The sequence below is a fragment of the Amphiura filiformis genome, chromosome 7 (genome assembly GCF_039555335.1).
Source record: "Amphiura filiformis chromosome 7, Afil_fr2py, whole genome shotgun sequence".
Classification (NCBI taxonomy): domain Eukaryota; kingdom Metazoa; phylum Echinodermata; class Ophiuroidea; order Amphilepidida; family Amphiuridae; genus Amphiura; species Amphiura filiformis.
Genome location: NC_092634.1, coordinates 44,038,105 through 44,065,925, shown reverse-complemented (window position 1 = coordinate 44,065,925; position 27,821 = coordinate 44,038,105). Strand labels below are relative to the sequence as shown.

Sequence of the window (27,821 nt, the reverse complement as noted above, 5' to 3'; positions counted from 1 at the left end):
TTGGATAAATGATGAAGTTTTATGGATAATACATAAACAGGTGTCAAATACGGAAGTAGTTGTTCCTAATTTTGGTCGATTCATCATAATAATCACCAATGGAAACCTGAATACTGTATTACAGGGTGTCCCATAAAAAATTACCGGGTGAATAAAATTGAACGTAAGTCGAGAAGTAGTCAGAATCAAAACTTATTAAATGTAGCGCATAGCCTATGTTATTGTGCATTGCGTACGAAAATTTTATTTTATTCGTTTGACTGGTTGGGCAATGCAGTGCATTCCAAGTTTGATCACAGGCGTTATCTGAGGTGGACTAAGTATATATTTGGATTGTCAGAACACCTTCCCCAATCAAACACATTTCTCTTACATTTGATCATCTTCTACTCTTCCCTAGAAAAATCATTCCTTTTTCATACTCGCTCACCGCTTCCTAAAGTTTGTGTATCTCATTAAATTTAGTCCACGTCTATTTTATAATCCGACGGTGTTACGTTATTCATGCTTTCGCTGAAGATGAAAAACAGTTTGTCCGAGAAAACTTTGATTTCTGCAATTGGAACTTTCCAACTTTAATTCTCTAGGTTGTGCAAATAAATGTTATATTTTAAATTTCCAAAGAACATTTGAGCCAAGAATGAGATCAAGTGCTTACAGTTTACATTAGGAAGGTTTTTATTTCAAACTCTAATGGTGACCCGCAGGTAAAATTGCTAGAATTGTACATTAAACAATAAACAGACACAATGCAATTTGCAGGCAGCAGCTTAATCAGCGCCAATATTGCAACATTGAAACAAACAACTATACAAACATCCAATCCAACCCCATCCCCCAGTAGGCAATGAGGATAAAGTGCCTTGCCCAAGGACACAACACGTTGGTACGAGCGGGGCTCGAACTCGCAACCTATGGATTATGAGTCGGGCGCCTTATCCACTCGGCCACACGTGCTCCCTACATGTGATAATTGATAGCATGCAACATTATGTTGAAGTTTTAAAAGATTTAAACTTTGTATTACACTTTCTACGAAATATTCCAAAAAATTTAATGTGTGTGAGGATTTTTTAAGCCAGCTGAAATTCTTTTATGCAATAAATATGCAACATTTATATCAACATTAACGAAAAAAGATATTTACAAGTACCGAGCATCATCTTACATGCAAGCTTTCATTTTCAATATGGTGCCGGTTTTCAAATTTGAACAAAACCTCATTAAATGTTTTGCAAGAAACAGATTGTTTAAAAAGGACGAAAAGGATTTCACAGAACAAAACATGGAAGCCCATGACAGTTAATCACACTAAATGATCTTTCTTTCAAACTTGGATTAAAGTGAATTGACGGCGACGCATGCGTTATTTCTTCGCTATCAGTCAACCGATTCCAGTCAAATTGACGTATAGGATGCAGAATAAGATGGACTACACACTGATGTTTAATAGATTTTTGGATTCTGATGTCTATTTCTCGACTTACGTCCAAATTAATTCGCTCGGTAATTTTTTCTGGGACACCCTGTAGTCCAGTATATATACGGGGTACGTGCACCCCCCAGAACTCTACCAAACTAACTCTTTTGAGTAGTGCGAAAGGTCTTTGCAAATAGGGCCTCGATGTAAAACATAAAACTGCTTAACCCTAACCCGCCAGGGGCTTTTTGGCGACTGGAAGGGAAAGAAGGAAGGAATAAAGAGAGAAAACAAAGAAAGAAGTTGTTTGCCCTGGGTGGGATTCGAACCTGAGTCCACTCGCATTCCAAGCACTGGGTCGGCGACACTTTGCCATGGATCTTGGGCTTCGCTGGCCAGCGAAACCGTGCCTATATATCACTATATATCACAACACGTGGGATGCACGCACGAACAGCGCATATATCAAGTAGTATTGTGTATTACTCAGGCGTGTTAGGGTTAAGAACAAATTTTCTCGGTCCCAGCCGGTTGGTGTTCCTCCGACCATAGATCGTCTCCGACTATCACCGTCTGGCGACAACCTCAGAGTACGTCTTTTCTGATTGGCTGAACACTAACTCGGTAAACCTGTGGTTAAAAAGTGGCTGTCAATCAAGCGCTGGGCTTCAGCTTATGCAGCAGTTGATTGACAGCCATCCGATACGAAACCTATAACAACAAAAAGATCATCATGATTAGCTCTCGTGAGCAGGTACGTAAGTGTCCCAGGTTCGATTAGGGATGAAATCAAAACTCGACCGGCGGTCGATCCGTTCGGTTGGGGCCGGTTTCAATTGCTCAAAACAATGGAACGCGTTCAACCGCCGGTAACTGTCGGTCGAGTTATGATTTCACTACTTAAATCCGGTTTGCCTTTTTGATAAATGTTTTAAATGTTCTGGTACTGGGTTCTGGTATTTTAACAAGTTAACTTATTTGAGATACTTTCACACAATTAGAGAAGGAGAACCGGCACTCCCTATGAATACCGCCACGTACAAATAGCATCGTCAGCTGCGACGGTGCGCAGAGACGAACGAAAACAATTTTGCGTCTCATCTGAAGCGTCTTTAGTATCGTGTGCAGGTCGCATCAAGTGATGCGCTCATCAGCCCCATGCATGTCGCGCTTACGTGACATGCATAATTGCCTCGAGCGCATTCCGAGGGAAACCGATACTAGTACCCCAGTTTATGGCGGTCGAGTCCTGGTTCTTCTTCTCTAATTCTATGGGGAATACTTTTTACAAACTTATTTGGGGTCCTTTAAAACTGGTTAAAAAACGCACGTTTCCGTGGAATTCCAAACAAACAAACATTGCTACTGCGACAGATGACAAAACAGAGGAGGGAATGCCTCGTTTAAACAATAAGTCTGGAGCGTAGAGCTTACAATAATTCTTTAGTGAGCGAGATGATGTTAGATGCGAATGCGTCACCAGCTTGTAGCATCAAGTACTATCACTTAAGGTTTACAGTATCATGACATTCGCCTGATTACGCCAGAGTTGAAGTTTCCATACCAACTGGTTTGATTACCTTCTTGATTATTTCATAATTAAACAAATCAAATGTTTTGTTGTAAATCTGCGTACATTGTTGGTTCATATTTTGAAATTATTTCATCTGTTTTACCGCTTGGAGATAACTCTAAATCGGCATAGTGAATTCCATCTATAGTGATATCCTTTGATAGTAACTCAGGCTGATCAGCGATCGACGACGCCGAGTTATTATCCGCATCAATCGTACCATGCTTACAGTCCATCGTATTCACAGTTTCATAGATATATTTATTATTATCTATTTCATCTGAGCATGGAACTGCTAATACTGTGGGCGATGAAGATCCCTCTTGACTTATATCCGCAGTGGGATCTTGAGGGAATGAGTCTTCGGAACAAGGTACTGCAGTTTTAGTGGTCGGTGAAGCTCGCTTATGCGAAGGTGAATTGGTTCCTAGAGACGGCTCATTTACATTTGCGTAAAGTGCCGGTTCAGCTGGAACTTTATTATTGGTGTCTGATTGGGCAATAATACCTTTATGATTATTGACAGGAGCTATCCCGCATCCTAAGTCTGCAAGACTTTCTTGAGACTTCCGTTTATCAACGACTGCGTAATGAACACCATCGGGTGCCGCTTTTATAGTTTTGGCAGGAGCTATCCCGTTTCCTAAGTCTGCAAGACTTTCTTGAGACTTCCGTTTATCAACGACTGCGTAATGAACACCATCGGGTGGTGCTTTGATAGTTTTGGTAGGAGCTATCCCGTTTCCTAAGTCTGCAAGACTTTCTTGAGACTTCCGTTTATCAACGACTGCGTAATGAACACCATCGGGTGCCGCTTTTATAGTTTTGGTAGGAGCTATCCCGCTTCCTAAGTCTGCAAGACTTTCTTGAGACTTCCGTTTATCAACGACTGCGTAATGAACACCATCGGGTGGCGCTTTGATAGTTTTGGTAGGAGCTATCCCGTTTCCTAAGTCTGCAAGACTTTCTTGAGACTTCCGTTTATCAACGACTGCGTAATGAACACCATCGGGTGGCGCTTTGATAGTTTTGGTAGGAGCTATCCCGCTTCCTATTTCTGCAAGACTTTCTTGAGACTTCCGTTCATCAACAACTGCGTAAAGAACACCATCGGGTGCGGTTTGTACACTAGCGGTGTCTTGTGCGGAGTGATAATAAACACATTCCCCATATGGAGAGGTTTCTTCTGGATTAACATTAATACCAGATTTAACCTGTCTTTGATTGTGTGCTTTCTTTCTTCTAGAAATACAGTTACCGCAGCGATGGGTCTTCACGAGGATGATTATAACAACAAAAGCTATGACTGTAATGATAATGACAAAAGCACAGATCACAGCAACAGTAGAAGTAAATATAGATGCAGATGATGGATTGTCTGTACTTGCAGTCGTTGTGAGTAAAAATGGTCTCGTTATGGATGGATTAGAATCTCTTTGTATGCCATTTGACGTGGATGACGTCTTTGAGGTCGTGAGAGTAAAGCTTTGAGTTGTCAAGTCAGGGTTGGCAGGCAATACTGTAAATGGACCCAAACTACAAGTTTTCACATTTCCTGCAGTAGAGTTAGCAATACATAGATAGAGCACCCCATTGTGACGAGCTGTGAGAGTTACAGCGACTCGTAAATGATTGCGAATCCGTTCCCAGTGGTGTTGACTCTGAATCTGGAAGTCCAGGGCCATTAGCAGATACACCCCAGCGCAAGTCTGCAGTAGGAACACCAAGTTCAGGTACACAAATTAAATTTAAAATATCCCCGACGTGATAAGTATTAGGGGTTTGTGGAGCCGGAGTCATGGCACACTGTGGCATTGGAACATACTGGACTTGAACATTGAGAGTATCAGTTGCGATTACATCATTATTGTTACGTCCAAATACATTACACGTAAACAGTCCTGCGTCTAATGCGGACACACCGTCGATGTGAATAATCTTGCCGGTGGTCAAGGGTTCCGCTGACCGACCACTTCCTCCGAACCGCACATTAGTTGGAGCTGTGTTAGGGATTGTATCATTGAAGAGTAGAATTACAGTGCTCAAAGATCTGGTTCTTGATATACTAATAATATGGATATTTTCATTGTAATTAGTAACGGAACATACTATTGTAGCTGTAGCGCCATTTGCAATTGGACCGCCTTGGCCTGATTGGAAAATGTCTGCCAAGGTCATCTGCGCTGTCGATAAATTGATGAGACCACTTAGTAGGATGGTGGTGGTTACAGCGAGGATTTGGAAGGTTTTAAGTCCCATTCTTGGTAAAGTTGGTGCGAGAGCACAAGATAAAGCCTTGTATTGTTGTTTTATATCTAGATTATAAGTTGATTTGCTGGTATTCTGTTGAGGGAATGAAGAAAATAAATTTAACAAGTTTGTATCTAACAAACAGTATGACTACGAAATAAAAGCTATAAAACGAACGTACGCATAATAATTTGTCAGTCATTTGACTCAAATGGAATTAATATATTGGATACCTTTCGTTTTTATTGATGCGAGGTTTAAAGCTAACTGGTAAAGTGGCAATGGATCTCAAACCTCGAGCATGTCAAAATACCTCATTCGAGAAGCTTCGAGATAATGTCGTTCAGTAAGTTCACACTGAAATCATATTGAAACCGTAAGTTTATATACAATAACATGTTACAATATTACCTTGTTTTTAGCTGTCCATCCATTCCAGACTTAGGAATCCTATATTGAGTATAGTCAACTGGTCAAACTACATGGTACAAGCACCAATTAAATAGTGAACCACATTAAACGCCAACTACTACGGGTTTATTGTGGTCAGAATGCTATGTCATCACAGATTCTTGAAAGAATCCTTTCCATCATCTGTTATCATGGTTATGTTATCAAACAGTGGTGTGAGCTAACATCCTCTACGCAAATTTCATGTTACCTTGGAACTGTTGATTATTTCCTCAAAGTTCCCGGTATATAACTGGTTTAGCTTGGTTTATCATGTTTATTGATAAGCATACACGTAGCATGCATTTATTATTTACTCATGTCTTTCATACAGATAATTAATAAAAACTGTAATTTTGTTAAATTTTTAGTCGGGACCAGTGTGGTATAACCGTATGAGGATCGATCGTTTAAAAGATTGAAATAATGAGCAAATTGTTGCCCAAAAGTAAAATGTGCTAAAATAAAATGTACATCTAAATTTATTAATGTACTTTGTCACTGAAATGAGGAAGAAAACGAGGAGCCTCTCTTTTCTGTCCGTTTTTCAGGTAGCAAAAGCACTGCAGAATGACAGTAGTTGACAGTGGAGATAATTGCCATGGGGACTCTGACTACAAGATTAATTAAAATCTGAAACGGATTCTTATCTCTCAAGATGAGATGAGGGACGAACACACCACCAACATGAGCACTCCTCCTCGGAATATGGATGGCGGCTTTGATAATTTTGCACCACAATTTTTGCCCAAATTCCAAATACTTTGGTGAAGTTGGTCAAACTTAAAAATTTTTAAAAAAGGCTCCTAGATATTTTTATCTAGTTTTTTGAAATTAATGAAAAAGGTTTTTGGCCCAAGAATTTTGTTGTTATGTTTAACGAAAAGAAATGGGGCTAAAAAACCGTTTGGGGGGATTTTGGGCCAAAAATAGGCATTCTGGCCCAAATTTGACCTCACAAATGACTTTCTCAAGTCTTTGCCATTCTAAATATGTATAGGCTACTTTAGACCAACAATTTTGCAGTTATGAGGCCCGAAGTTTCCATAATTCCAGGGTTAATACCAACCTGAATATACTATTATTTGGATAAACAACGTCAATCTCTCGGGTCAATCTATGTACCATGTAGTGCAATGTACACCATGTACACCGTCAAATAATGTCGTCTTGCGCCCTCAAACTTTTTTTGGTAAACTTATTAATGAGGGATATTGTCAGGATTATGAGCACAACCGTCGTTGCTAATGTCAAAGTAATGATTGCAGGTTTGTTTCTTCGCATTTATTTTGGTATGAACGGGCAAATATTTCTTCAATATATATTTACAGCTTACAGCATAATTTATGATTAGTGTAATAGTGGTGTTTGACAAAACAAATAATAGCCTCGTTCTTCAAAATATCAAATTCAGGGAGGGTCTGCGAAACACGCCATTGGTTAACAACGTAATCACGAAATTTTCACGATCAATAATTGTAAATTTGCAGTAATGTTCTGAAATATTTTGTCATTCTACGCATCTATGTTCTACGTAGTTCGGAGTAGGATAGTCGACTCCACAAGGACTGTTTTTGCGTGACCATCGTATAAAAATACATAGCTTGTCAATCGGGATCGCTGTCAAGCTGTCAATTCACTGAGTCTGTCGTGTTGGCCGCCGTAGTCTGATCAAATTCAACACATTATGTGCTACCTTTGAACCGGCATCTAAAAAATAAGAACCACAAATTCAGAAAGACGCTTGCCAATTAGTTACCACATAAATGATTGCATTTATTTATGTGAAGAGATTCATCAGGTTTGTAGATGATTACAATTTGGAGTTTTTATATTACAAAACCAAACTTTTGACACTGAACTGACAGTTTCGTATGTTTTGAACGGTATACTTCTTCAGAGTAACTGGTATCCCATTTAAGGCCACGCCCCTTGGGGAGGAAGCTGTGTTAACACCAGCAAAGAAGATGACGGGATACCAATCACTCTGAAGAAGTATGTCGCAAGACATACGAAACTGTCAGGTCAGTGTCAAAAGTTTGGTTTTGTAATATGAAACTCCAAATTATGCATTTATTTATCATATGGTTCAGCAACACGACGTATGTCCATTCTGCCGCATGAATGATTGCGTCTATTTAATACATCATGGCTCAGCAAAGACGGATGTCCATTGCCACCGTGCACTTGCATATGCATGTCTTTGAGCTACTGAGCTCTGCACATCGGCATCATCATGTACTAAAATATATAGATGCTATCAGTATCCATTTTATCATGTTTATACGGCAGCTAACAAACATACGCCTAGCTCTCCTTATACCGGTGAATCAGTGGAGTAAAGATAGCTTTAAAAGTAACAATGTAAGCAAGAAATAAAACAAATCGTTCTGTTTATTTATAGTTTTTTAATATTTTAATAAAGGTTTCATTTGACAAAATTATATACCTAAATCACCGTCCTTACCACTTGGACCATTTCTCGCTTATTTTCTCACCTTCTTGTATGTCATACTGTACACACACTCAACATAATGTATCTCCATATATCTTTCTCGCTCACACACTCTTTCTGCACCCCTCTTCCTTTTTTCTCCCCTCTGGTACATCATTAGCATATTTTTCACGTTTGTAAAACGTAGGCTAGGCCTACATGTTAATTTAGCATGTGCAGCTAAAACTTTTTATTATGAGATATTAAAATTCCAAGTAATTAATTTAAAGCCTTAAAAAGAATGCCACGACAAAACGCAAGACAGCGGCGTATCGGGCAACATTTTCAGCGGTGAAGCAAAATTGCAGAATCGTCCAGTTGTCACGCTGCTAAAATCACTTTATCGAGACACACGCAAGCCAAAATGGGCCAATATTGCCAATTCTCACATAAAATGCAAATTTCAAATTAAAATGCTAAAGAGCTAAAAATTGGCCAACGTGAGGACGATCGTTGGCCATAGGGGATGCCCACTCTTTTGGTCAAGATTGTCCCAGCATTTTGAACCCATTGAGGACGGGCGGGTACCCACTTGAATTTAGTTACTCTCTAAATTCCAAAGAATGAAAAAGTCAATCCTCCTCGGAGTGACTCTTCGGGTCAATCGAAAAGATTGACATTTCAATCTACCTAGAGTGAAAATCACATATTTTCCTCCATACGAGTAAAATTTTCACTCCGCAAAGAGTGAAATTTCAATCTTTTTAGAGTGAAACTTTCAATCTATTCACAGAGTGTTCCCTCAGCACAATCTCTCTCGATTGAAGTGTGTTTAAATTTAATTAACATAAATAAACTTAAGAGAGATTGTGCTGAGGTAAAACTCTGTGAAAAGATTGAAAATTTCACTCTAAAAAGATTGAAATTTCACTCTTGTCAGAGTGCAAAAAAATACTCGTATGGAGAAAAATATGTGATTTTCACTCTTGGTAGATTGAAATGTCAATCTTTTTGATTGACCCGAAGAGTCACTCCGAGGAGGATTGACTTTTTCACTCTTTAGAATTTAGAGAGTAGGTATGCTTACATTTTGCTCTAACCTGCCATAGCGTGGTAATGGAGGTCATAATAACAATCTTAAGAATAACAAAATAATTTTTTAAGTTAGTTTACTGTTTACTGTACTTAACTTACGGATTACATTTGAAAAATTGTTATTAAAATATAAAAATAATGTCTACAATTTACAGTGTTGTTTATTTTACAATGTATAATTTATATTAAGGTATGGTTCAATGTTTAAAATATTTTTAAAACTTAAAACCAATATCATGATTGTGTAAATGTGTGTGATTATTAATTAACAAACATTTTGGAAGGTCTTCCAGAATTTGTACCCGCAAGGAAAGTAAATGTTATAATATGTATTGGTGGAAACAGAAAGCACAGAGAAACCATGGAAACGTTTTTATCGGAATTTTCGGAGAAACCTTTTTCTGTCATCAGCGATGCTGACTGATTTATACCCCTTCAATCATATATATAAATTATAATACCAGTAAAGCAGGCTGTCTAAATCAAGGAGACTAACCCTGTCATGCCTGTAGGGACAGGGGTTCAGAACTGTCCAAACTTTACGATTCTTTACTATATAAACACCTAATTCCTACAAGACACCGTCAACGTCTAGGATTGATAACAGCACGTCAGCATCACTGGTGACGGGAAAGGGTTTTCAGCAATGGAGTAACATTTTTGTTAAGTCAATGAAGTTTCCAAGTATTGCTGACAACTAGGGGCTTGTACAAGATTTAGTCAGATATTATTCACCAGTTACGAAATTACGACCGGTAGCCACGGATGTTTCGCTGGCCAGTGGTTTTCTTGATTTTTTTTGTAAGATCTATGGGCATTATAGGGTTAAAAGGGAAGGGGTATGAACGTTTGGACAGTATTTATTTTGGGACATTAGAGCACATCAGACATATCGAATTGCATTCTGAATACGAAGAATGTCCTTCTGATATCAAATAATTTTGATTTTTTGAAATTCGCAATTTAATACACATTTTATGGCAAATCATTAAAATTTGATATTTTTGATATTTAACAGTACTTGAAGTAAACTTTATAAATCTGATGATTTATACTTAAAGTGTATGTAGGTGGGATGAAAAGCCGACGATCAATTGAAAATTTTGACCTTTCGTATTGAAGATGGGTCAGTCCATGTCAAAACAGACTGAGTGTACACCCACCCTCTTGGATTATGCTCTCCTTTGGCTCAGGGGTACCTTTCATGGACCCCTAGGTGAGGTCACAAGAAAAAAATTCAAATTCAATTTCGTTTCCGAATGGCGGACCATCTAAGTTTGGCGACCTTGACCAAAATTGGGAATTTAAGGTGTCCAAATGACAAAGCGCTCTCTTTGAGAGGCATTTTCTTTTTAATTAAATCAGTTGTGACCCTCTTTTTTAATGTGGTCACTCACTGGCTGTGTCTGAAATGCCTAATGCCAAAAAAGATTGATTTCGGAATTTCGTTGGGATTTCAGAGGGGGTCAAAATCAGCACTTCATACTGTTCAATCAAATTATCTTTGATTTTGAAGGACCCATGATAATGCCACAGTGCACTTATAGGTCCTAATTATGTTCAGAATGGATTAACCATGTGCCAATGTCTATGAGCAATTCAAAAAAGAGAAATTTCTAGACCCCTACAGAATTTTAGGCCCCCTAAAGTGGTTCAGCCACAAATGGCGCTTAAAATCTGCACATTTTGACACCTAATAACTTTAGGTGTACACCAGATATGAATTTCTAGTCTTTTGCATCTGAAAGAATGTAGTCTAATGTTACTAGGAACATAAGATTTGTTTTGTATTTTTGTGTTTTGATACTTTCAAAAGGTCGTTGACCTATGAACATTTTTCGTCATAGCGCCCTCCTGAAAGGTCTGACACATAACAAACTATACATTTTTGGAATCCTCATGACCATACGAGTAATTTGATATATTACTTGACATAATTGGGGGCATTCTGACAATTTGACCCCCATAACCTGTACTTTGCATTTGCATCGTTGCCAGGAAGTGCATTTTTGACCCCCTTAAAAATCCATACAGAGGATAAGAAAGTAGTTTATTCTTATTACTTGACTCAAGAGCAACTTGAAATATCAGGATAAATAATACAAATGGCTATAAAGTGATCAAAAATATAAAAAATATCATACTAAAATTGGCATTTTGTACCGTATCCTGTATGCATGGTATGTTAGGCAAAAATGACTATTTTTGAAAGCGTCAACTTCATACTAAAACACAAAAAATACAAAACAAATCTTATGTTCCTAGTAACATTAAACTACATTCTTTCAGATGCAAAAGACTAGAAATTCATATCTGGTGTACACCTAAAGTTATTAGGGGTCAATATTTGCCGACTTTAAGTGCCATTTGTGGCTGAACCACTTTAGGGGTGGCCTAAAATTCTGTAGGGGTCTAGAAATTTCTCTTTTTTTTAATTGCTCATAGACATTGGCATATGGTTAATCCATTCTGAACATAATTAGGACCTATAAGTGCACTGTGACATTATCATGGGTCCTTCAAAATCAAGATAATTTGATTGAACAGTACGAAGTGCTGATTTTGACCCCTCTGAAATCCCAACGAAATTCCGAAATCTATCTTTTTTGGCATTAGGTATTTCAGACACAGCCAGTGAGTGACCACATTCAAAAGAGGATCACAACTGATTCAATTAAGAAGAAAGTGCCCTCAAAGAGAGCACTTTGTCATTTGGACCCCTTAAATTCACAATTTTGGTCGAGGTCGCCAAACTTTGATTGCCCGCCATTCGCAAACGAAATGGAATTTGAATTTTTTCTTGTGACCTCACCTAGGGATCCATGAAAGGTACCCCTGAGCCAAAGGAGAGCAAAATCCAAGAGGGTGGGTGTACACTCAATCTGTTTCGACATGGACTAACCAGATATGGATTTTTTCCCCAAAACACCAAAAAAAAAATAGGTCTTTTTGGGAAAAAAAATCCATATCTTCAATATGAAAGGTCAAAATTTTCCAATTGACCGTCGGCTTTTCCTCCCTGCTCCATACACTTTAAGAATATATCATTAGATTTAATATATAATTTACTTCGAGGACTGTTATATATCAAAAATTTGAAAAATATCAAATTTTTATAATTTGTCATAAAATTTGTATTATATTGTGATTTTCAAAAAATGAAAATTATTTGATATCAGAAACACATGCTTCGTATTCAGAATGCAATTCGATAGGTCTGAGGTGCTCTCATGTCCCACAAAAAATACTGTCGAAACGCAATAAACGCTCATTTTAGATCCCTTAACCCACTTTAGACACATTTTGGTTTAACAAAATCAAAAACGAAACATCTTTTAGCCTTAAAATTGCAAAGGGTCAATGAAGTGGGATGAGCTTGTTATGTCTGTGTTGTGTACAGCGCACTATAAATCACTGTTGTTGTTGATCGGACTATCCTCATAATAACATTAACACAAACGTGATGAATATCTTCATTCGAGATATATAAATCACCATAATTATGCAAAATTCGTTGTCAAAATGTAGGCCTTCATAGACTTCGTATCAAATAAACACAAAATAAATACCCAATAGAATTGAGATTTAGATTAAGGAAACGGTAATAAATATTAATACTGGTAAAAGAGGTAATTATAAAGAATACTAGTAGAAAACATATAATTGAGTAAAAATCTACATAAGGAAGAAAACAATTCAGGTTAGTTAGGCAAATAGAGCCTAAAGTATGTGGTACATTGTACATATAAGCTACCAAAATCCTTTTCCCGATTTTTCCGCATTCCTGACTTTTCACAATTAATATAACAAAATTATATAAAATAAACATCAATAGCAAAGCCACATATCATATTTTAGTGGCGTAGCATCGCAGGAGTACGTGTGTCAGAAGCCATTGAAGTCATTGGTGTGTGTGTGTGTGTGGGGGGGGGGTGGCACCCGTCACTCAGAACACCTGTTACTCAGAAGGCCCACTATTCAGAAAACCCGTCACCAGAAGGTCCGCCATTCAGAATTCAGAACAGCGGGCTTGTTTGTATATAAGATGACCCGCTAACAAGAAGACCCGCTAATCAGAAAACCCGTAAATCTGAGTAGCGGGCCTTCTGATTAACGGGCCCTTTGCAGAATCACACCCTCTTTCAGAAAACCCGTCACACAGAAAACCCAGTTCTCAGGGTTAGGGCTAGGGCTAACTCGGTTCTTTCAGATACTTTAAAACAGCCCACTAGTCAGAATTCTTAATAGTGAACATTCTGAGTAGCGGGTCTTCTGGGTATTAAACGGATACATCCCGCTAGCCAGAATACATGCTAATCAGAAAATCCGTTATTTAGAAGGCCCGCTACTCAGAAAATTCTGACTAGCGGGCCTTCTGAAAAATGGGTTTTCTGAATAGCGGGACTTCAGACTACCGGGTCTTCTGAATGACAGGCTGCACCCGAAGTCATCAAGCTCCCTCCATTGCTACATTGTAAGACAGCCGTTAGGCTTTTGGCAATTGCATTGCTTTCGAAAACAAGGCGTTGCTTTCGAAAACAAGGCGTTGCTTTCGTTCGAAAACAAGGCGTTGCTTTCCAAGGCCAAAAGCAACGTAATTCTTTCGTAATGACGGAACGGCCACTTGCGTTGGCGCAACGCGCTGTTTCGAAAGCAACGCTTCTCCAAAAGCACAATGCGTTTGTTTTCGAAACCAACACCGTTATCGTTATCACAATGCGTATTGCCCCAATGTCTTGCGATACACGTACATCCCAATTTGAAAAATTTGAAAAATTTGATTGAAAATGACCGTAAATCGGCTCGCGCTACGCCACTGACGTATTTTTTATGTCACCTATATCAGCGTATATCGTTGCTTCATCAGTAGAAATTATTGTATCCGTCTTTCTAGATGGTCGACATAGTTCTAAGTCGGCATAAAGTAATCCTTCTACATTAAGGTCCTTTGATGGCGATTCAGGTTGATCGTTGCTAACGTTAGAGTCGCCCTTGTTTACAGTTGCATAGGTATCTTTGCTATTGTCTGTACCATCTGAGCACGGAACTGCAAGTGTTGTAGCCGACGAAGGGCGTTCTGGAGTTATATCGGTGGTGGGATCTTGAGAAGCATCATCGGTACAAGGTATTGCAGTTGTAGTAGTCGATTTTGCCCTCCTATGTGCAGGTGAATCGGTTCCTGGAGCTGGAGAGGCTTCATCTAAATTTGCGTATAGTGCTGGTTCAGTTTCAAATTTGTTTTCATTCTTTGATTGGTCTTTAACATGCGTATGATTATTGTTAGGAACTGTTCCGTTTTCTAACCCGGCAAGATTTTCTTGAGATTTCCGTTTATCAACGACTGCGTAAAGAACACCATTGGGTGCTGCTTTCACATGTTTGGTAGGAGCTACCCTGTTTCCTAAGTCTGCAATATTTTCTTGAGAGTTCCTTTTGTTAACGACCGCGTAAAGAGCACCATCGGGTGGTGCTTTGACATGTTCCACAGTAGCGAGGTCTTGAGCTGCGTTGTAATAAGCATGTTCTTCGTCTGGTGAAGCTGACGTTTCTTTAACATCGTGTAAACCAGACCGAGCTTGTCTCTGATTGTGTTTGTTCTTTCTTCTGGAAATAAGGCTACTGAGGTTACTTAAACGACGAGTCTTGACAAGGAAGATCATCACCGCAACTGCGATGAGTATGATGATGAGAAAAACACAGATTGCAGCAACGGCAGAGCTATCCAGTCCAGTACTTTGAGCTTTAGGTGAAATATTCACTGTACTTGCAATTGCTGTCGTAAGCACAGATTGTCTTGTGCTTCGTGTGGTGAAATCTTGTCGCATGGATATTGTTGTGGCTGGCTTTCGAGTACGAGTGGTTGCTAGAGTAGAGGATCGTTGAGTTGTCATGTCAGTTACAGCAGATAATACACTATACGGACCCAACCCGCAAGATAGTGCATTGCCAGCACTGCTAGTAGCGAAACACTGATAGCTGACGCCATCGTGATTAGATGTGAGAGTTATGGTGACTTGCAAGTAGATGTCATCAGTTCTAGTTACTGGATTTGACTGCGGAAGAGTGGGACCATTACCGGATACACCCCACACTAAAGCTGCAGTTGGAACACCAAGTTCAGATACACAAACTAGATTTAAAATATCACCAACATGGTAAGTATCGGCTGCCTGTGATGAAGCCGTTGTGCTCAAACTACACTGAGGTATTGGAACAAATTGGACCTGCACATTGACGGTGTGCGTTACGATCACAGTCGCCCTGTCACGTGAGATTACGCTACACGTAAACAATCCCGCGTCATCTGTGGACATATCATTGATCTTTATGATCTTCCAGGTGGAATCGCTCTGCGGGAAACTCCCTAAAAACTCCACATTGTCTGGTGCAGAGTTGAGGAGTGCATCGTCGTATATGAGAGTGACAGTGGTCAAAGATTGGGTTCTTGTTATACTAACAATGTGTACGCTGTTATCATAATCGGTAACTTTGCAAACAAGCGTAGCGGTATCGCCATTGGCGTATGGACCGGAATGAGATGATTGGAAGAGCAGTGCCGTCTGGGCTGTTGCCAAGTTGATGATACCAGTCAGTAGAGTGGTGGTAATACTAAAAGTGATGAGAGCGAAGGTTGTGAGTTCCATTCTTGACACTGCTGATGATCATAGGAGATTAATCAGATTATGAGTTGCTTTTGGTAGTTGTTATTCTTCAGATCTGTAAAAGAAATGTGGAAAATATTATTGTACATATGTATTACAACTAGTACAATTGGTATATTTGCATGATTTGTACTGGCATGTACTGTCATTGAAAGTGTCGCGTTTGTCCAACAGTATACATTGGGGGTATTTCCGATGCGACGCGTCGCCGAAGTCATCTTGCCTGCGCTGTGTTGAAACTCGTGGGGGGGCATTTTGAGTGTACGCGACCCCTTGTAAATAGCGCATGGTGGGATACAGGGAAAACGGTATTCAAAGTTAAAAATACACACTGACAAATGAATGTGCTACAATTCGTTTGACTAAAAAAGAAAAGAACTTGATGCTCAAACAACCACCAAACTATGTACATTCCATCAAGGCCGCGGGAAGTGCAGTGAGCCCGATGAAGATGACGTATCGTGTCATAGAAAGTTCAGAAGAGTAAAAAACATTGGATTTGTCTATCAAAAATTCACAAAAATTCACCAATTATCTGAAACAATCCTTCAAATGAAACTTTTTTTTAATAGTACACTTTTTATTTTTATATTTTGTCAAAAATTCATGGAATTTAAATTATTGAATGTATACGTACTTGTATCAATTTCTAATTTTCTGCTGATGCTGTCTGGCAAACACAAGACATGTGTCAGAAAACGTTTAAATGTCGGAGGATATAAAACGTTTATATAACATCTAGAAAACATATTTTAAATCTTGATGCAAAGCATTCTAACATAATGCTATTAAGTGTTGACATGATATTTGGCCACAAAATATTTTGCAATAACATTTTAACATTTTTAAAATGTTGTTGTAGACTATAGTCTTTTTCATAGCCTATAAAAGGTTTTTAAAATGTTTCATGACCTTTATATAACCCAACATTTAAATATTATTAAAATGTTTATAATGCTTCCTACACGTGTAGGCCTACCTATCTAGGCCTAGACTTCTCCGTAGTCCACTTGCCCATTCTGCATACTCTGGCTATTACATTTAAGCATAAAACTCTGATTTGTATTAATTTGTGTGCAATTGATAGATTTTCACATCTGATCTTTTCAGTCACCGTACTCCCTGTGTTTGTTAGCTTCCCAAGTGATATTTTACTCGGGCTTTCGCATGAATAAACTGGTAGATTCCAAAATCAGAATTGTTCAGTATTAAAGTGAGCCATTATGCAAGATGTGTTGCATTCAATAACATATTAAAGTATACTTACTTTTACTGTCACTAATAATATAAACTCTTTATGACCATTTTACTATTAATTATAATACATATCAGTATAATCTTGAGTTCCAACTTCCAACCGGATGCTTTCATCATGATAAATAATAATAACTTATTTTATTTAAATCAAAATTCGACTATGGCATAGTCTAACCTAGGCCCTACATGTAAAAATGCTATTAGGATGTATCTGTAATTAAAGGTTTTAACCATTGACAATATTTGAAAGTTTTGTTGTTCAAATTAGTCATTGTCATCTTTGCTGGTTCAAGGTAGAATTGTAATAAAAGTTCAGTGTCATTTTATCTATCATGTGCACTTTCTTACAAACCGTATAGGTCGTACGAAGTTCATTGTAACTAGCATGCCACTGATCAATGTATTAATTACAGGCCTACATTAGGCCCTACATGTACATGTACATGTATGTAGGCCCTATGTTGTAAAGGCTCAATGATAACAAATGCTTTCAGAACACGTTTTATTTTTATATTTTACAAGTAAAGTATATTAGGAGGCGTTGCATACATGTACCGTACTGTCAATTAACACTATAACATGTTTATAGAGGGATTATTGATGGATTATCAAAACTACCTGTTTATATCGGTGTTATAAACGTGTTAGAGTGCTAGTAATACCACAAAATACCTATGGCGTGTTATAGTGTTATTAAATCGTATGTAAAACTACATGTCTCCTCGTGTAAAATATAAAAATAAACACATTTTAGTGTTTATAAACTGTTATCATTTTTGTTGTTGTTTTTTTATAGTGATTCAGAGTCAGACAATACCGCACAAAAATGTTATCGTGCTTTTTTCTTTTTTTTTTTCTAACTACATGTAATATGAAAATGATTATGTATAGTTTTTTTTCTTTTTTTAATTTTTGTCTTTTTTTCATACACTGTTATGTGCACTTTTATACTAATAATCCGCAGAAATATCTAATCACAGGGAGAGGCTTCTTGTGTCTCGGTTTAACCCGGTCCTGCAATAGGATAAAAGTTGGTAAATTCTATTTGAAAGTGAACCCTGAACGGGACTGAAAATGGTGCAAAACCATAATAATTAATAAACAGAACCTAAATCACTCAGTGAAAGTTCTTCCTTTCTCAAAAGAAATTGTTAAATTTGTTCGAAATTTGTCGCGATTATTGACATTCTAAACTGTTGAAGTTTACAGCCTTATACCTATCCAGGAATCATGGTTTACTAAAAGCCTCGCACTGGAACCCGACCAAAACCGAATGACCCCCCGGCCCCATCTAAAAGAACGGGTTGAAGTTAGTTTTTTCATGTTTGTCCCTTCTTCCTGTTTAAGCATGGATCATTTTGGTATAACTAATTGAACTGTTATGTATCATCACAAACATTTAAATACATGTGTCATTCGAGATATTAATAATTGGGAGCCAATGTTTGTAACAATCATAAAAAGAAAATAGCAAAGAGTTACGCTTGTCTTTATCATAAACATAATGACATCTTATAACGTCCTAATGATAAATGAAGATACTGGAACTAAGAGATACGCAAGGTGGTAGCAAAACATGACAAAAATAGATGTTTTATCACAATAACATGCTAAAAGTTACCTTATTTTAACGATCCATCTATCCACAATACACAAGAGTCCTCGGATATCCGGAGTGGTATTTCAGATGGTTATATTACATGATAACAAAATCTGGAAAAGGTGAGCCGCATTTTAGGCCTACAATTTTATCAGACAGTCGATGAGTTTACATCCTCTACGTAGATTCTATAAACAGGTTGCGATTTACTTCCTGGTTTATTGATACGACATAGCATCCACGATACCTACCTCCTATACGCCTTGATGCATGATGTACTAGGCATGGTTGCCATCTTCGGTATGGTAAAACTGGCACATTGACATCCGCCCAAAATCGATTGATTGATTATATGACGTCATGTATGTCTTTTATTTGGATACAAATTCGTCATTGATTGCTAAGCTCTTGAAATACTTTGAGAATATAAATTTAAGAAGAGTCTTTGGAATACCAATGATGATGGTGACGATGATGATAATGATTATGATGGTGATGATAATTTTGAAAATATTGACAATTAGGTACAATTATTGTTCAAATCCAATTTTGTCGTCATCGTTATTTTGTTGTTTGATATTTTGATGATTGTTATTGTAATCAAAAGATCTTTGAAAATGCAGTATAATGTTTTTAAATCAAAATTTATACGATTAAATATTGTGACCTTTATACGATGTAAATAACTTTCTATTTTATATCTCATATTTTAATGATTAATTAACCTGGATAAATAAATAGGTAAGTGAATGAAAAATAAATAAGTGAATAAATGAATCCTTGAATAAATAAATAAATAAATAAATAAATAAATAAATAAATAAATAAATAAATAAATAAATAAATAAATAAATAAATAAATAAAAATTCAAAGAACAGACCTTCCAGAATAGGTAGTCGTTACTCTGAGTTTCATGCCTAAAAGGCAATCGTCAGACGACACGATGAAATGCTTTGGGTAAATAAATAAATAAATAAATAAATAAATAAATAATTAATATTAATTAATTAATTAATTAATTTATTAATTTATTTAATTTATATAATTTATTTACTTATAACTTATTAATTAATTAATTGATTAAATGAAAATAAATAAATGAATAAATAAATAAATAAATAAATAAACAAACAAATAAACTATTCAATCAATTAAAGGCTGACAATAAAATGGCATTCTTGGTCCATAACATTTTTTTAGCTACTAGGATATGCTGATTTGACAACAAATATTTGTAATTTGAAGCATATGTTGCCATTAAACCTTGACTCTAAAAATAATTAAATAAATAAATAATTAAGATACAAAACACATTTCGCATTTTTGGTCACAAATCTAAATCTAAAGCATTAGAACTGTTTTGAAACAGCTTAAATCACCGTTTTCTTCCAGTTATAAGTTTATTTCCAGTATAAAGGTAGCCTACCCAAAATGCAAAATACGTTTTTTATTTAAATTTTTAACATTTTGTACTTTTTATTGTCAGGATTTATGGTAACATAGCCTATGCCTCAAATTACAAATATGTATTATAAAATCGGTATAGAATAGGTTAGATTGATTTTCGTATGATTTATTAATTTCCTATAATTGGAAAACAAAATACATGAGTAAAGAATCTTTGACAATTTTGTCATTTATTTTTTGCATAAATTTTCTTAAAAATAATTATTAATTATTTTTCGACGTATTCGAAGCATTTGATGTTATCTTTGAGCTCGCTGTTCATTTTTCAATTAATACCCGGCGTAATATCTAATTAAAATTTGCATTACTTAGCAAGCTATTAAATCATCTATTTAAATTAGAAACTTATCAATTATAATGATCAATCCTAATTATTTTATATGCACAAACAATATTAATAATGAGCGCATAATACCACTCATGTTATTTGTCTACACAGTGTAGGCCTATTATTTTGATCAATTCTTTTTTCTACTCTAAAATACTCCCAATATATTATTTTATACATTAATGTTTTTGTATATTTAGCTGTTTCTTTATTTTTGTTTCGTTTTATTCATATGCATTTTGATTTTTTTTATTTAGTTCAGCATGATAATAACATCTATGGTTCATTCATTCATTCATTCATTCATTCATTCATTCATTCATTCATTCATTCATTCATTCACTCATTCATTTACTTGTTTATTTTATTTTCCTTCTCCGTCTTAATTGGAGTCTTTTATGAAACAATACATGAAATATCAAATATTTCGTCAAGAAAAGCCTTGATTTGGGTGCAAGTTTGGGCGTGAAAAGACCAACAATTAAATGTCTGATACGTCTGTTTGACCAGTCCAGTAGGTCATTCCTATTGTTATGCGTAAATAGATTTGAACACCAAAATCATTTCGACCTTGTTACTGCTTATTCATTGGAATAATAATAGGTCCTTGTTTGTTGTTAATTTGCTTATTCAATCAGAAATATGAAATGTTATCATGCGTATAGATATGAATAGGAAAATGATGTATTTTTTTCCGACATGAGGAAGTAGGTCTAAAATGTTTAGCCTATTATTACGCAGATATGTGACGTGGTATATCAAAAAGAGATACTTTTGGACAGGCTATCAATTTTGAGTGTTTTACATATCTTAAATAAAAAATATTTTGCTCCACAATGCCGTTTCCCCCAATAAAATCGGACATTCCTAAGCGAAATTATTGAGTTTGTATAAGTTATAGTGTTATAAAATTGGAAACTGAGATACCCGGGGGGTGGGGGGTACTCAAGTTTGATTTGGGTAGGGGTGTGCCGCTGAGAATTTGAAAGTGGACCGATCAATATATATACCAATTTTTCAAGAAATTTGGACCCATCGATATACCAAAAGGCAAAATTTCCGGCTGAATTTAGCCGTAATTGTGTTTGTTTTACAAATCTTCCCCCTAAGTTTGGCGAAATTTCAACAAATGTGGCTAGATTGAGGCAAAATTGGGCTATTTTCCAAAAAAAAGAACCATCTATATACCAAAATTGGCCTAGAAAAAGGGGTCATTGATTCTGAGAAACACAAAAGTATGTGGTTTTACTAAACATCGAATTTATTTGTTGTTTAGGAAATACGGCGATTTCCTCAAAATTCAAAAAACTGATTTCTGTCCACGGATAATAATAACTGTTACACACACATACCCACTGCACACACCATCATTACGTTTAGTAATGCATGGGGCAGGTGTAACAGTTGAATCACCCACGGACAAAAATCAGTATCAAGAATTTTGGGGAAATCGCTGTAATTTCTAAACAAGTAAATTCGATCATTAAAAAGGATGCAATATGCATCTTACACAGAAACAACATGCATGTATTTGACTGTATTATAATAATGATAAAAATATCAATCTTAAAATAAGTGAACAAAAGCAAAGTGCTGCATTATGTAAATCAACTGCGAGGAATTCCCTCATTATTTTTTTTCATTTTTATGTTCCTTTTTTTATATTGCATGTCCTGTGGTGTTTTTTCCCAGGCTGTGCAACATTAGCTCATGAACTACTAAGGCAGTTCACTCTTAGTCCTACGACATAAGAATTCCTTTTAAAAAACAGAATAACATCACACACAGGGAAGACAACAAAAGCCATGATACAATTTTAAACAGGAATTTGATTTATTTTCAAGTTACAAAAATAGTCACTCTTTAGTCTTACCTTTACATATACAATAGTGTTTAATTAACAATGTACAAGGCACACAGTATAGCCAATTCGCCGTAGAAGTGATGTAACAGGATTCACTACTATAGCAATATGTTAAAACAATATGTGAATATATCGCCCTGCACTACAAACAGGTTGCACTCATCACCTGTGTACGTCTGCAGCAATACCGCTCTTTTCAAAGATACTAATCTTACCATGCTTACAGGTGCGAGTGATCAGTATGATATGAATATTCTAGTGCAGTGCGATATATTCAAAAATTGTTTTTACCTATAATAGCTGTTATGTAGTTAATCCTGTTACACCATCACTTCTACGGCGAATTGATGGCAAAGAGGCTATATATAGTTATGACGATATATTCAAACAGATTGGGATCAGGAAGTGGAAATTGTTTTATTTCCAGGGCCGGATTTACCACAGGCCACGACAGGGCACAATGGGCCCGGGCCGCGGGGCTACGGTCTTGGGGCAAACATTTTGAGAGGGAAAAAAGAAGAAAAAAGTTTAAATAAGTTGTATTGAATCTTCATTTTCCTTTGGTTGGGTTTAGGCTACAATTGTTTTGCACCATCTTAGCAGTAAAATTGAAACACTTCGCGCGCTTCGTCCTTTGAGGAACTTGAAGCACAATAATTCTTGAAAACAAAAACTTAGACAGCAGAGCAACACTTAATAAACACTGGAACACTTTAATGGCTAAGGTTTTTACAGTGAAAGAATAGAGGTGTTAATTTATAAACACTAAAACTCGTACAAATATGAAGATGTTTATGTTTCTTAACACACTATAGTGTTAAAATTGTTAATAACAACATATATATAAAACATTTTCGCGTTTTAGTGTTAATAAATTAACACCCCTATACCTTCACTAGCACTGTACAACCCTTAGTCATTAAGACAGTGTTGCTCTCTGAGCACTGTTATTGCAGTGCAGTTTGGGGTGGGATGGAGGTGAATACCTAAGGCCCTGTATCCATAGGCTGTTCCCTTGTGGCGTGTGCCCTTGTTCCGTATTCACTTGTTCCAATGTGACCTGCCACACAGACAACGAACCTTTGTTTTGCTTAGTGGCCGTATCCATAGGTCTGTGTGGCAGGTCACATGGGAACAAGTGAACACGGAACAAAGGCACACGCCACAAGGAAACAGCCTATGGATACAGGGCCTAACGATCGGCCCTAACCTAATAGTAATACTTCGATCCGGAGAACATAGGGGCAATCAAAAAGTACTGTAGATAATAAGGGCCAATCAAAAAGTACTGTAGATAATAAAACGTAAGATTGAATAAAATGACACAAAATGATAATGCATGATGTATATGTATGTAATAACTCGATCATGCTATATTATAACCATGTTATTGATCAAGAATAGGATTGAATAGCAAAAAAATCTTCCTCGTGTACACATGTATAATGGAATGGCTTTGATATAAAATCTGTGGGATGTCCGTGCACAACATTATACTAATATTATACCGGATGACACGAACCCAAAGCGTTAAAACTTAGTGGTATAAACTTTTGATGTATATAATTATGAATACTAAGTGCTTTTCTATGCACCAAGTTATATCGACACAGTGGCAGCAATACGCCGTAGAAGTGACGTAGTTAATCGGATTAACTACCATAGCTATAGATGAATACAATTTTGACTATACCGCCCTGCACTACAACGTTCATGCGGTACCAATGCATTGAACCATAGATGTCAAAGAAAGGCTGATCACTCGCACCTGTACGATAAGTATCTTTGAAAAGAGCGGTATTGTATTTAGTATATGTTTGCTGACATACACAGGTAATTAGTGCAATCTGCTTGTAGTGCAGGGCGGTCTATTCAAAAATTGTATTCATCTATTGCTATGGTAGTTAATCCGATTATGATGTCACTTCTACGGCGTATAGATGAGGTGACCTATGATGTCACATGTTTACATTCAGACCGCCCTCTGTTGTTTCAAGTCAGGCAAAATAACACAGAAGCGTCTATGACAGACCACATAAATCTCTTTAAAACTCAACTTTTAAAAACCTTTGAAGTTTTGTGTGATATTATGTATATAGCTTGATGCATTTATAAACAAGATTGATACCATTTTTTGTATTATTTGCTTTGAAACCAAAGTTAATGAATAAAATTAACTTCTTCCATGTAAACTATAGTGTTTTTTGCCTGACAGTTTTGATCACAGACCAACAGAGGGCATATCAAATGTAAACACATGTCACCTCATCTATACGGAGGAACAAAGTGGTATAAAGCAACATGGGGTTTACACGCGAAGTATCATACTATATGATAATATACATATAAAGTAATTTTTTGTTTATAAATATATATACCACTTTGTGTACAAGTTGCATATACTTATAAACCCCAACGGTCTTTAAACAATCGGGGCTCCGTAAGAAATAAGAAATGACGAATGGGTAAGCTTATACTCATCATTTTGAGATAGCCTTTTTATGATGTAACAAAATTGGCACTAAATTTATGTTGAACTAAATATTACTATTATAGAAATGTACCAGCATAGACGGAAAATTAAAAGAAGCAAGCAATACACCCGACAACCGGTAAGAATCGGTCCCCGTGTACAGAAACATTGTGATTCGTTAATGCCTATACACCGGATAGCAAATTAAACAGAATTGTAAATTGTAAGCCATGACAAAGAAAATCATCATGACACTTCTTTTTAATCGCACGTATAACAGGACAAGGAATGATACTTTTAAAATATATTATCCAATAGCACTAGTAGAACACTATTATAGCCTACTGGTACTTTTGATTGTTAGCCTATAACTACTGAAATTTCATTCATAGGACCAATCCAATAAAATATCAAAATATTATAGACCTCTTTAAAATATTCGAATACATCAACGTATATTGCCAAGAGTAATGATTTTTATAGATTGAGTATAATACCGTAAAACCTCGTCTACAAGCATATAGAGTGCTTCTGATGAAAGCTAAAAGGCGCCATTATGGAATTAAGCAAAATGGGCAAATTAATTACAGATATAAACAAGTATTAATTATTGTGAGACCAATCTATTCTATTGGCATCTTATTAATCTAGATTTCATCAAAAACACTATATAATGCTTGTAGACGAGGTTTTACGGTATATCAGACTATAAAGACAAGGATACAAATAGATTCAGATTTGGCTATTCTAGTTGAAATCCATACACTCCTATGGAAGATATGTCCTTAATTTTCCACACAGGAAATCCATCTATACTTCACAACAAAAGTTTGGAAAGTTCCTTCAAGCATCAATAGCTTAGATTATTTGTGACAGGTTTCATATCAATGTACAGCTAATTATTCCCCTTTACAATGACACCCCATTTGAAAAGCCTTTGAAACAATCACCTTTTCCACGGCTGAGTCGTGTGAATGTAGTGGGTCTCAAACAGAATGTGCCAAATTGACCATTTAATATTCTGTGCTCAAACAATACTTGTCACAAACCTTACGATCACAACAGCCTGGCACCACCTCCTCCTCATGCTGCTCACCAGCCTTGCAAAGATATGGGATTGCCGCCTGCAGCTGCAGGTACATTCTGTTTGAGACCCCATTACATTCACAAGATGACACCACAATACTCAGTCGTGAAAAAGGTGATTGTTTAAAATGTCATTGTAAAGGAGATTCTATTACCCCCACGACCCAGTCGAAGACTTACTGCAACCAAACCCGCGTCAATCCCGACACAATCACCCAGCTGCTTATAAAGTTATCACCTGCAACAAAGACTGTTACAAACAATCATTTTTCCCCAAAACGGTAATCACCTGGAACAATCTACCCTACTCAATAATACAAATTCAAGACCCTGCCAGCTTCAAAACTGCAGTGATGGAACACCTAAGAAACGACTAATCAACCCATGCGCACACCAATTCCTACACGCCTGGTTCCAGCTAGGGAGCGTTGTGTAGTACCAACTACAGATACAGATACCCATTATTCAAAATCGCGCACTGTGATTGGTTGGAACGCGTCACATGAAAGACCATTAATTAGCAATATAGTGGCCAGGGCAACGAACTTTATCACTTACGCTTTGGCTACGCGTAGGCGTTCCACATTGAGGTAAACAAGTTGAAATATTTGGGCAAAAAATGTGATCTTTTCTCTTTAAATCGCACTAATTTGTGGTAATAGAATAAAAATAAAGGGTGCAGCATTATCCTTTACACGCAAATAATGTGTCCTCGGCAGTAAAAACGTTTAAATAATGGGTTCGGCTGCGCCTCACCCATTATTTACGTTTTTACTGCCTCGGACACACTATTGTCTTGTAAAGGATAATGCATTACCTTTATTTCTTAAATAAAGTCCAGTAGCTGTCCATTGATATGCAACACGATATGAACATGTCACACAAATAATCTGAGATATAGATGCTAGAAAAAACTTTCCAAACTTTTGTTGAGGAGTTTACATCCCCTATTAATGTTGTCTCTACCGTAGGGAGTGTATGGTTTTCAACTGGATAAAATTAGCCAAATTTGTGTAGATTTAATCAAGGCACTAGAAAATATATTATTATCAATTAATGCACACACGGTTATTTACATTATTTACCTTCGTAATAATACAATACACAATTACAATACCGTAAAACCTCGACTACAAGCATATAGAGTGTTTGTAATGACAGCTAAATTATTCCAGGTGCCATTATGGAGCTGGAGCAAATAAATTACAGATCCAAGCATAAACGAACAAGAATTATTGTAAGACCAATCTATTGTATTGATATATTTACGCTTGTCTGGTATTAATTAAGGGATCTAAAATGAGCGTTTATTGCGTTTCGACAGTATTTTCTGTAGGACATGAGAGCACCTCAGACCTATCGAATTGCATTCTGAATACGAAGCATGTCTTTCTGATATCAAATAATTTTCATTTTTGAAAATCACAATATAATACAAATTTTATGACAAATTATAAAAATTTGATATTTTTCAATTTTTTATATATAACAGTCCTCGAAGTAAATTATATAAATCTAATGATTTATTCTTAAAGTGTATGTAGCAGGGAGGAAAAGCCGACGGTCAATTGAAAATTTTGACCTTTCATATTGAAGATATGGATTTTTTTCCCAAAAAGACCTTATTTTTGTTTGGTGTTTTGGGAAAAAATCCATATCTTCAATACGAAAGGTCAAAATTTTCAATTGATCGTCTTTTTATCCCACCTACATACACTTTAAGTATAAATCATCAGATTTATAAAGTTTACTTCAAGTACTGTTAAATATCAAAAATATCAATTTTTAATGATTTGCCATAAAATGTGTATTAAATTGCGAATTTCAAAAATCAAAATTATTTGATATCAGAATGACATTT

At 36.3% G+C, this 27,821-nt stretch overlaps 2 protein-coding genes and 1 long non-coding RNA gene across 4 annotated transcripts; all 3 read right to left on the bottom strand.

Moving 5' to 3' along the window:
• Positions 1 to 2,689: 2,689 nt before the first annotated feature.
• On the bottom strand, positions 2,690 to 5,856 carry LOC140157204 (uncharacterized). The gene is made up of 2 exons (XM_072180321.1): positions 5,655 to 5,856; positions 2,690 to 5,336 (listed from the first exon to the last, which is right to left on the bottom strand). The coding sequence occupies exon 2, from the start codon at positions 4,676 to 4,678 to the stop codon at positions 3,029 to 3,031; it is 1,650 nt and encodes a 549-aa protein (XP_072036422.1). The 5' UTR covers positions 4,679 to 5,336; positions 5,655 to 5,856; the 3' UTR covers positions 2,690 to 3,028.
• Positions 5,857 to 13,160: 7,304 nt separating this feature from the next.
• LOC140157203 (uncharacterized) lies at positions 13,161 to 19,072 on the bottom strand. 2 transcript variants are annotated; one of them, XM_072180320.1, is made up of 2 exons: positions 18,993 to 19,072; positions 13,161 to 15,939 (listed from the first exon to the last, which is right to left on the bottom strand). In XM_072180320.1, exon 2 carries the CDS (start codon positions 15,864 to 15,866, stop codon positions 14,031 to 14,033), a length of 1,836 nt encoding a protein of 611 aa, XP_072036421.1. In that variant the 5' UTR covers positions 15,867 to 15,939; positions 18,993 to 19,072; the 3' UTR covers positions 13,161 to 14,030. The 2 variants fall into 2 exon arrangements, with proteins under 2 accessions (XP_072036421.1, XP_072036420.1); XM_072180319.1 differs by having other exon boundaries at positions 18,763 to 19,044.
• A 3,274-nt stretch (positions 19,073 to 22,346) lies between these two features.
• On the bottom strand, positions 22,347 to 27,246 carry LOC140157202 (uncharacterized). The gene is made up of 2 exons (XR_011859649.1): positions 23,482 to 27,246; positions 22,347 to 23,395 (listed from the first exon to the last, which is right to left on the bottom strand). It is a non-coding gene; the product is annotated as an uncharacterized lncRNA (long non-coding RNA).
• Between the last annotated feature and the right edge of the window lie 575 nt (positions 27,247 to 27,821).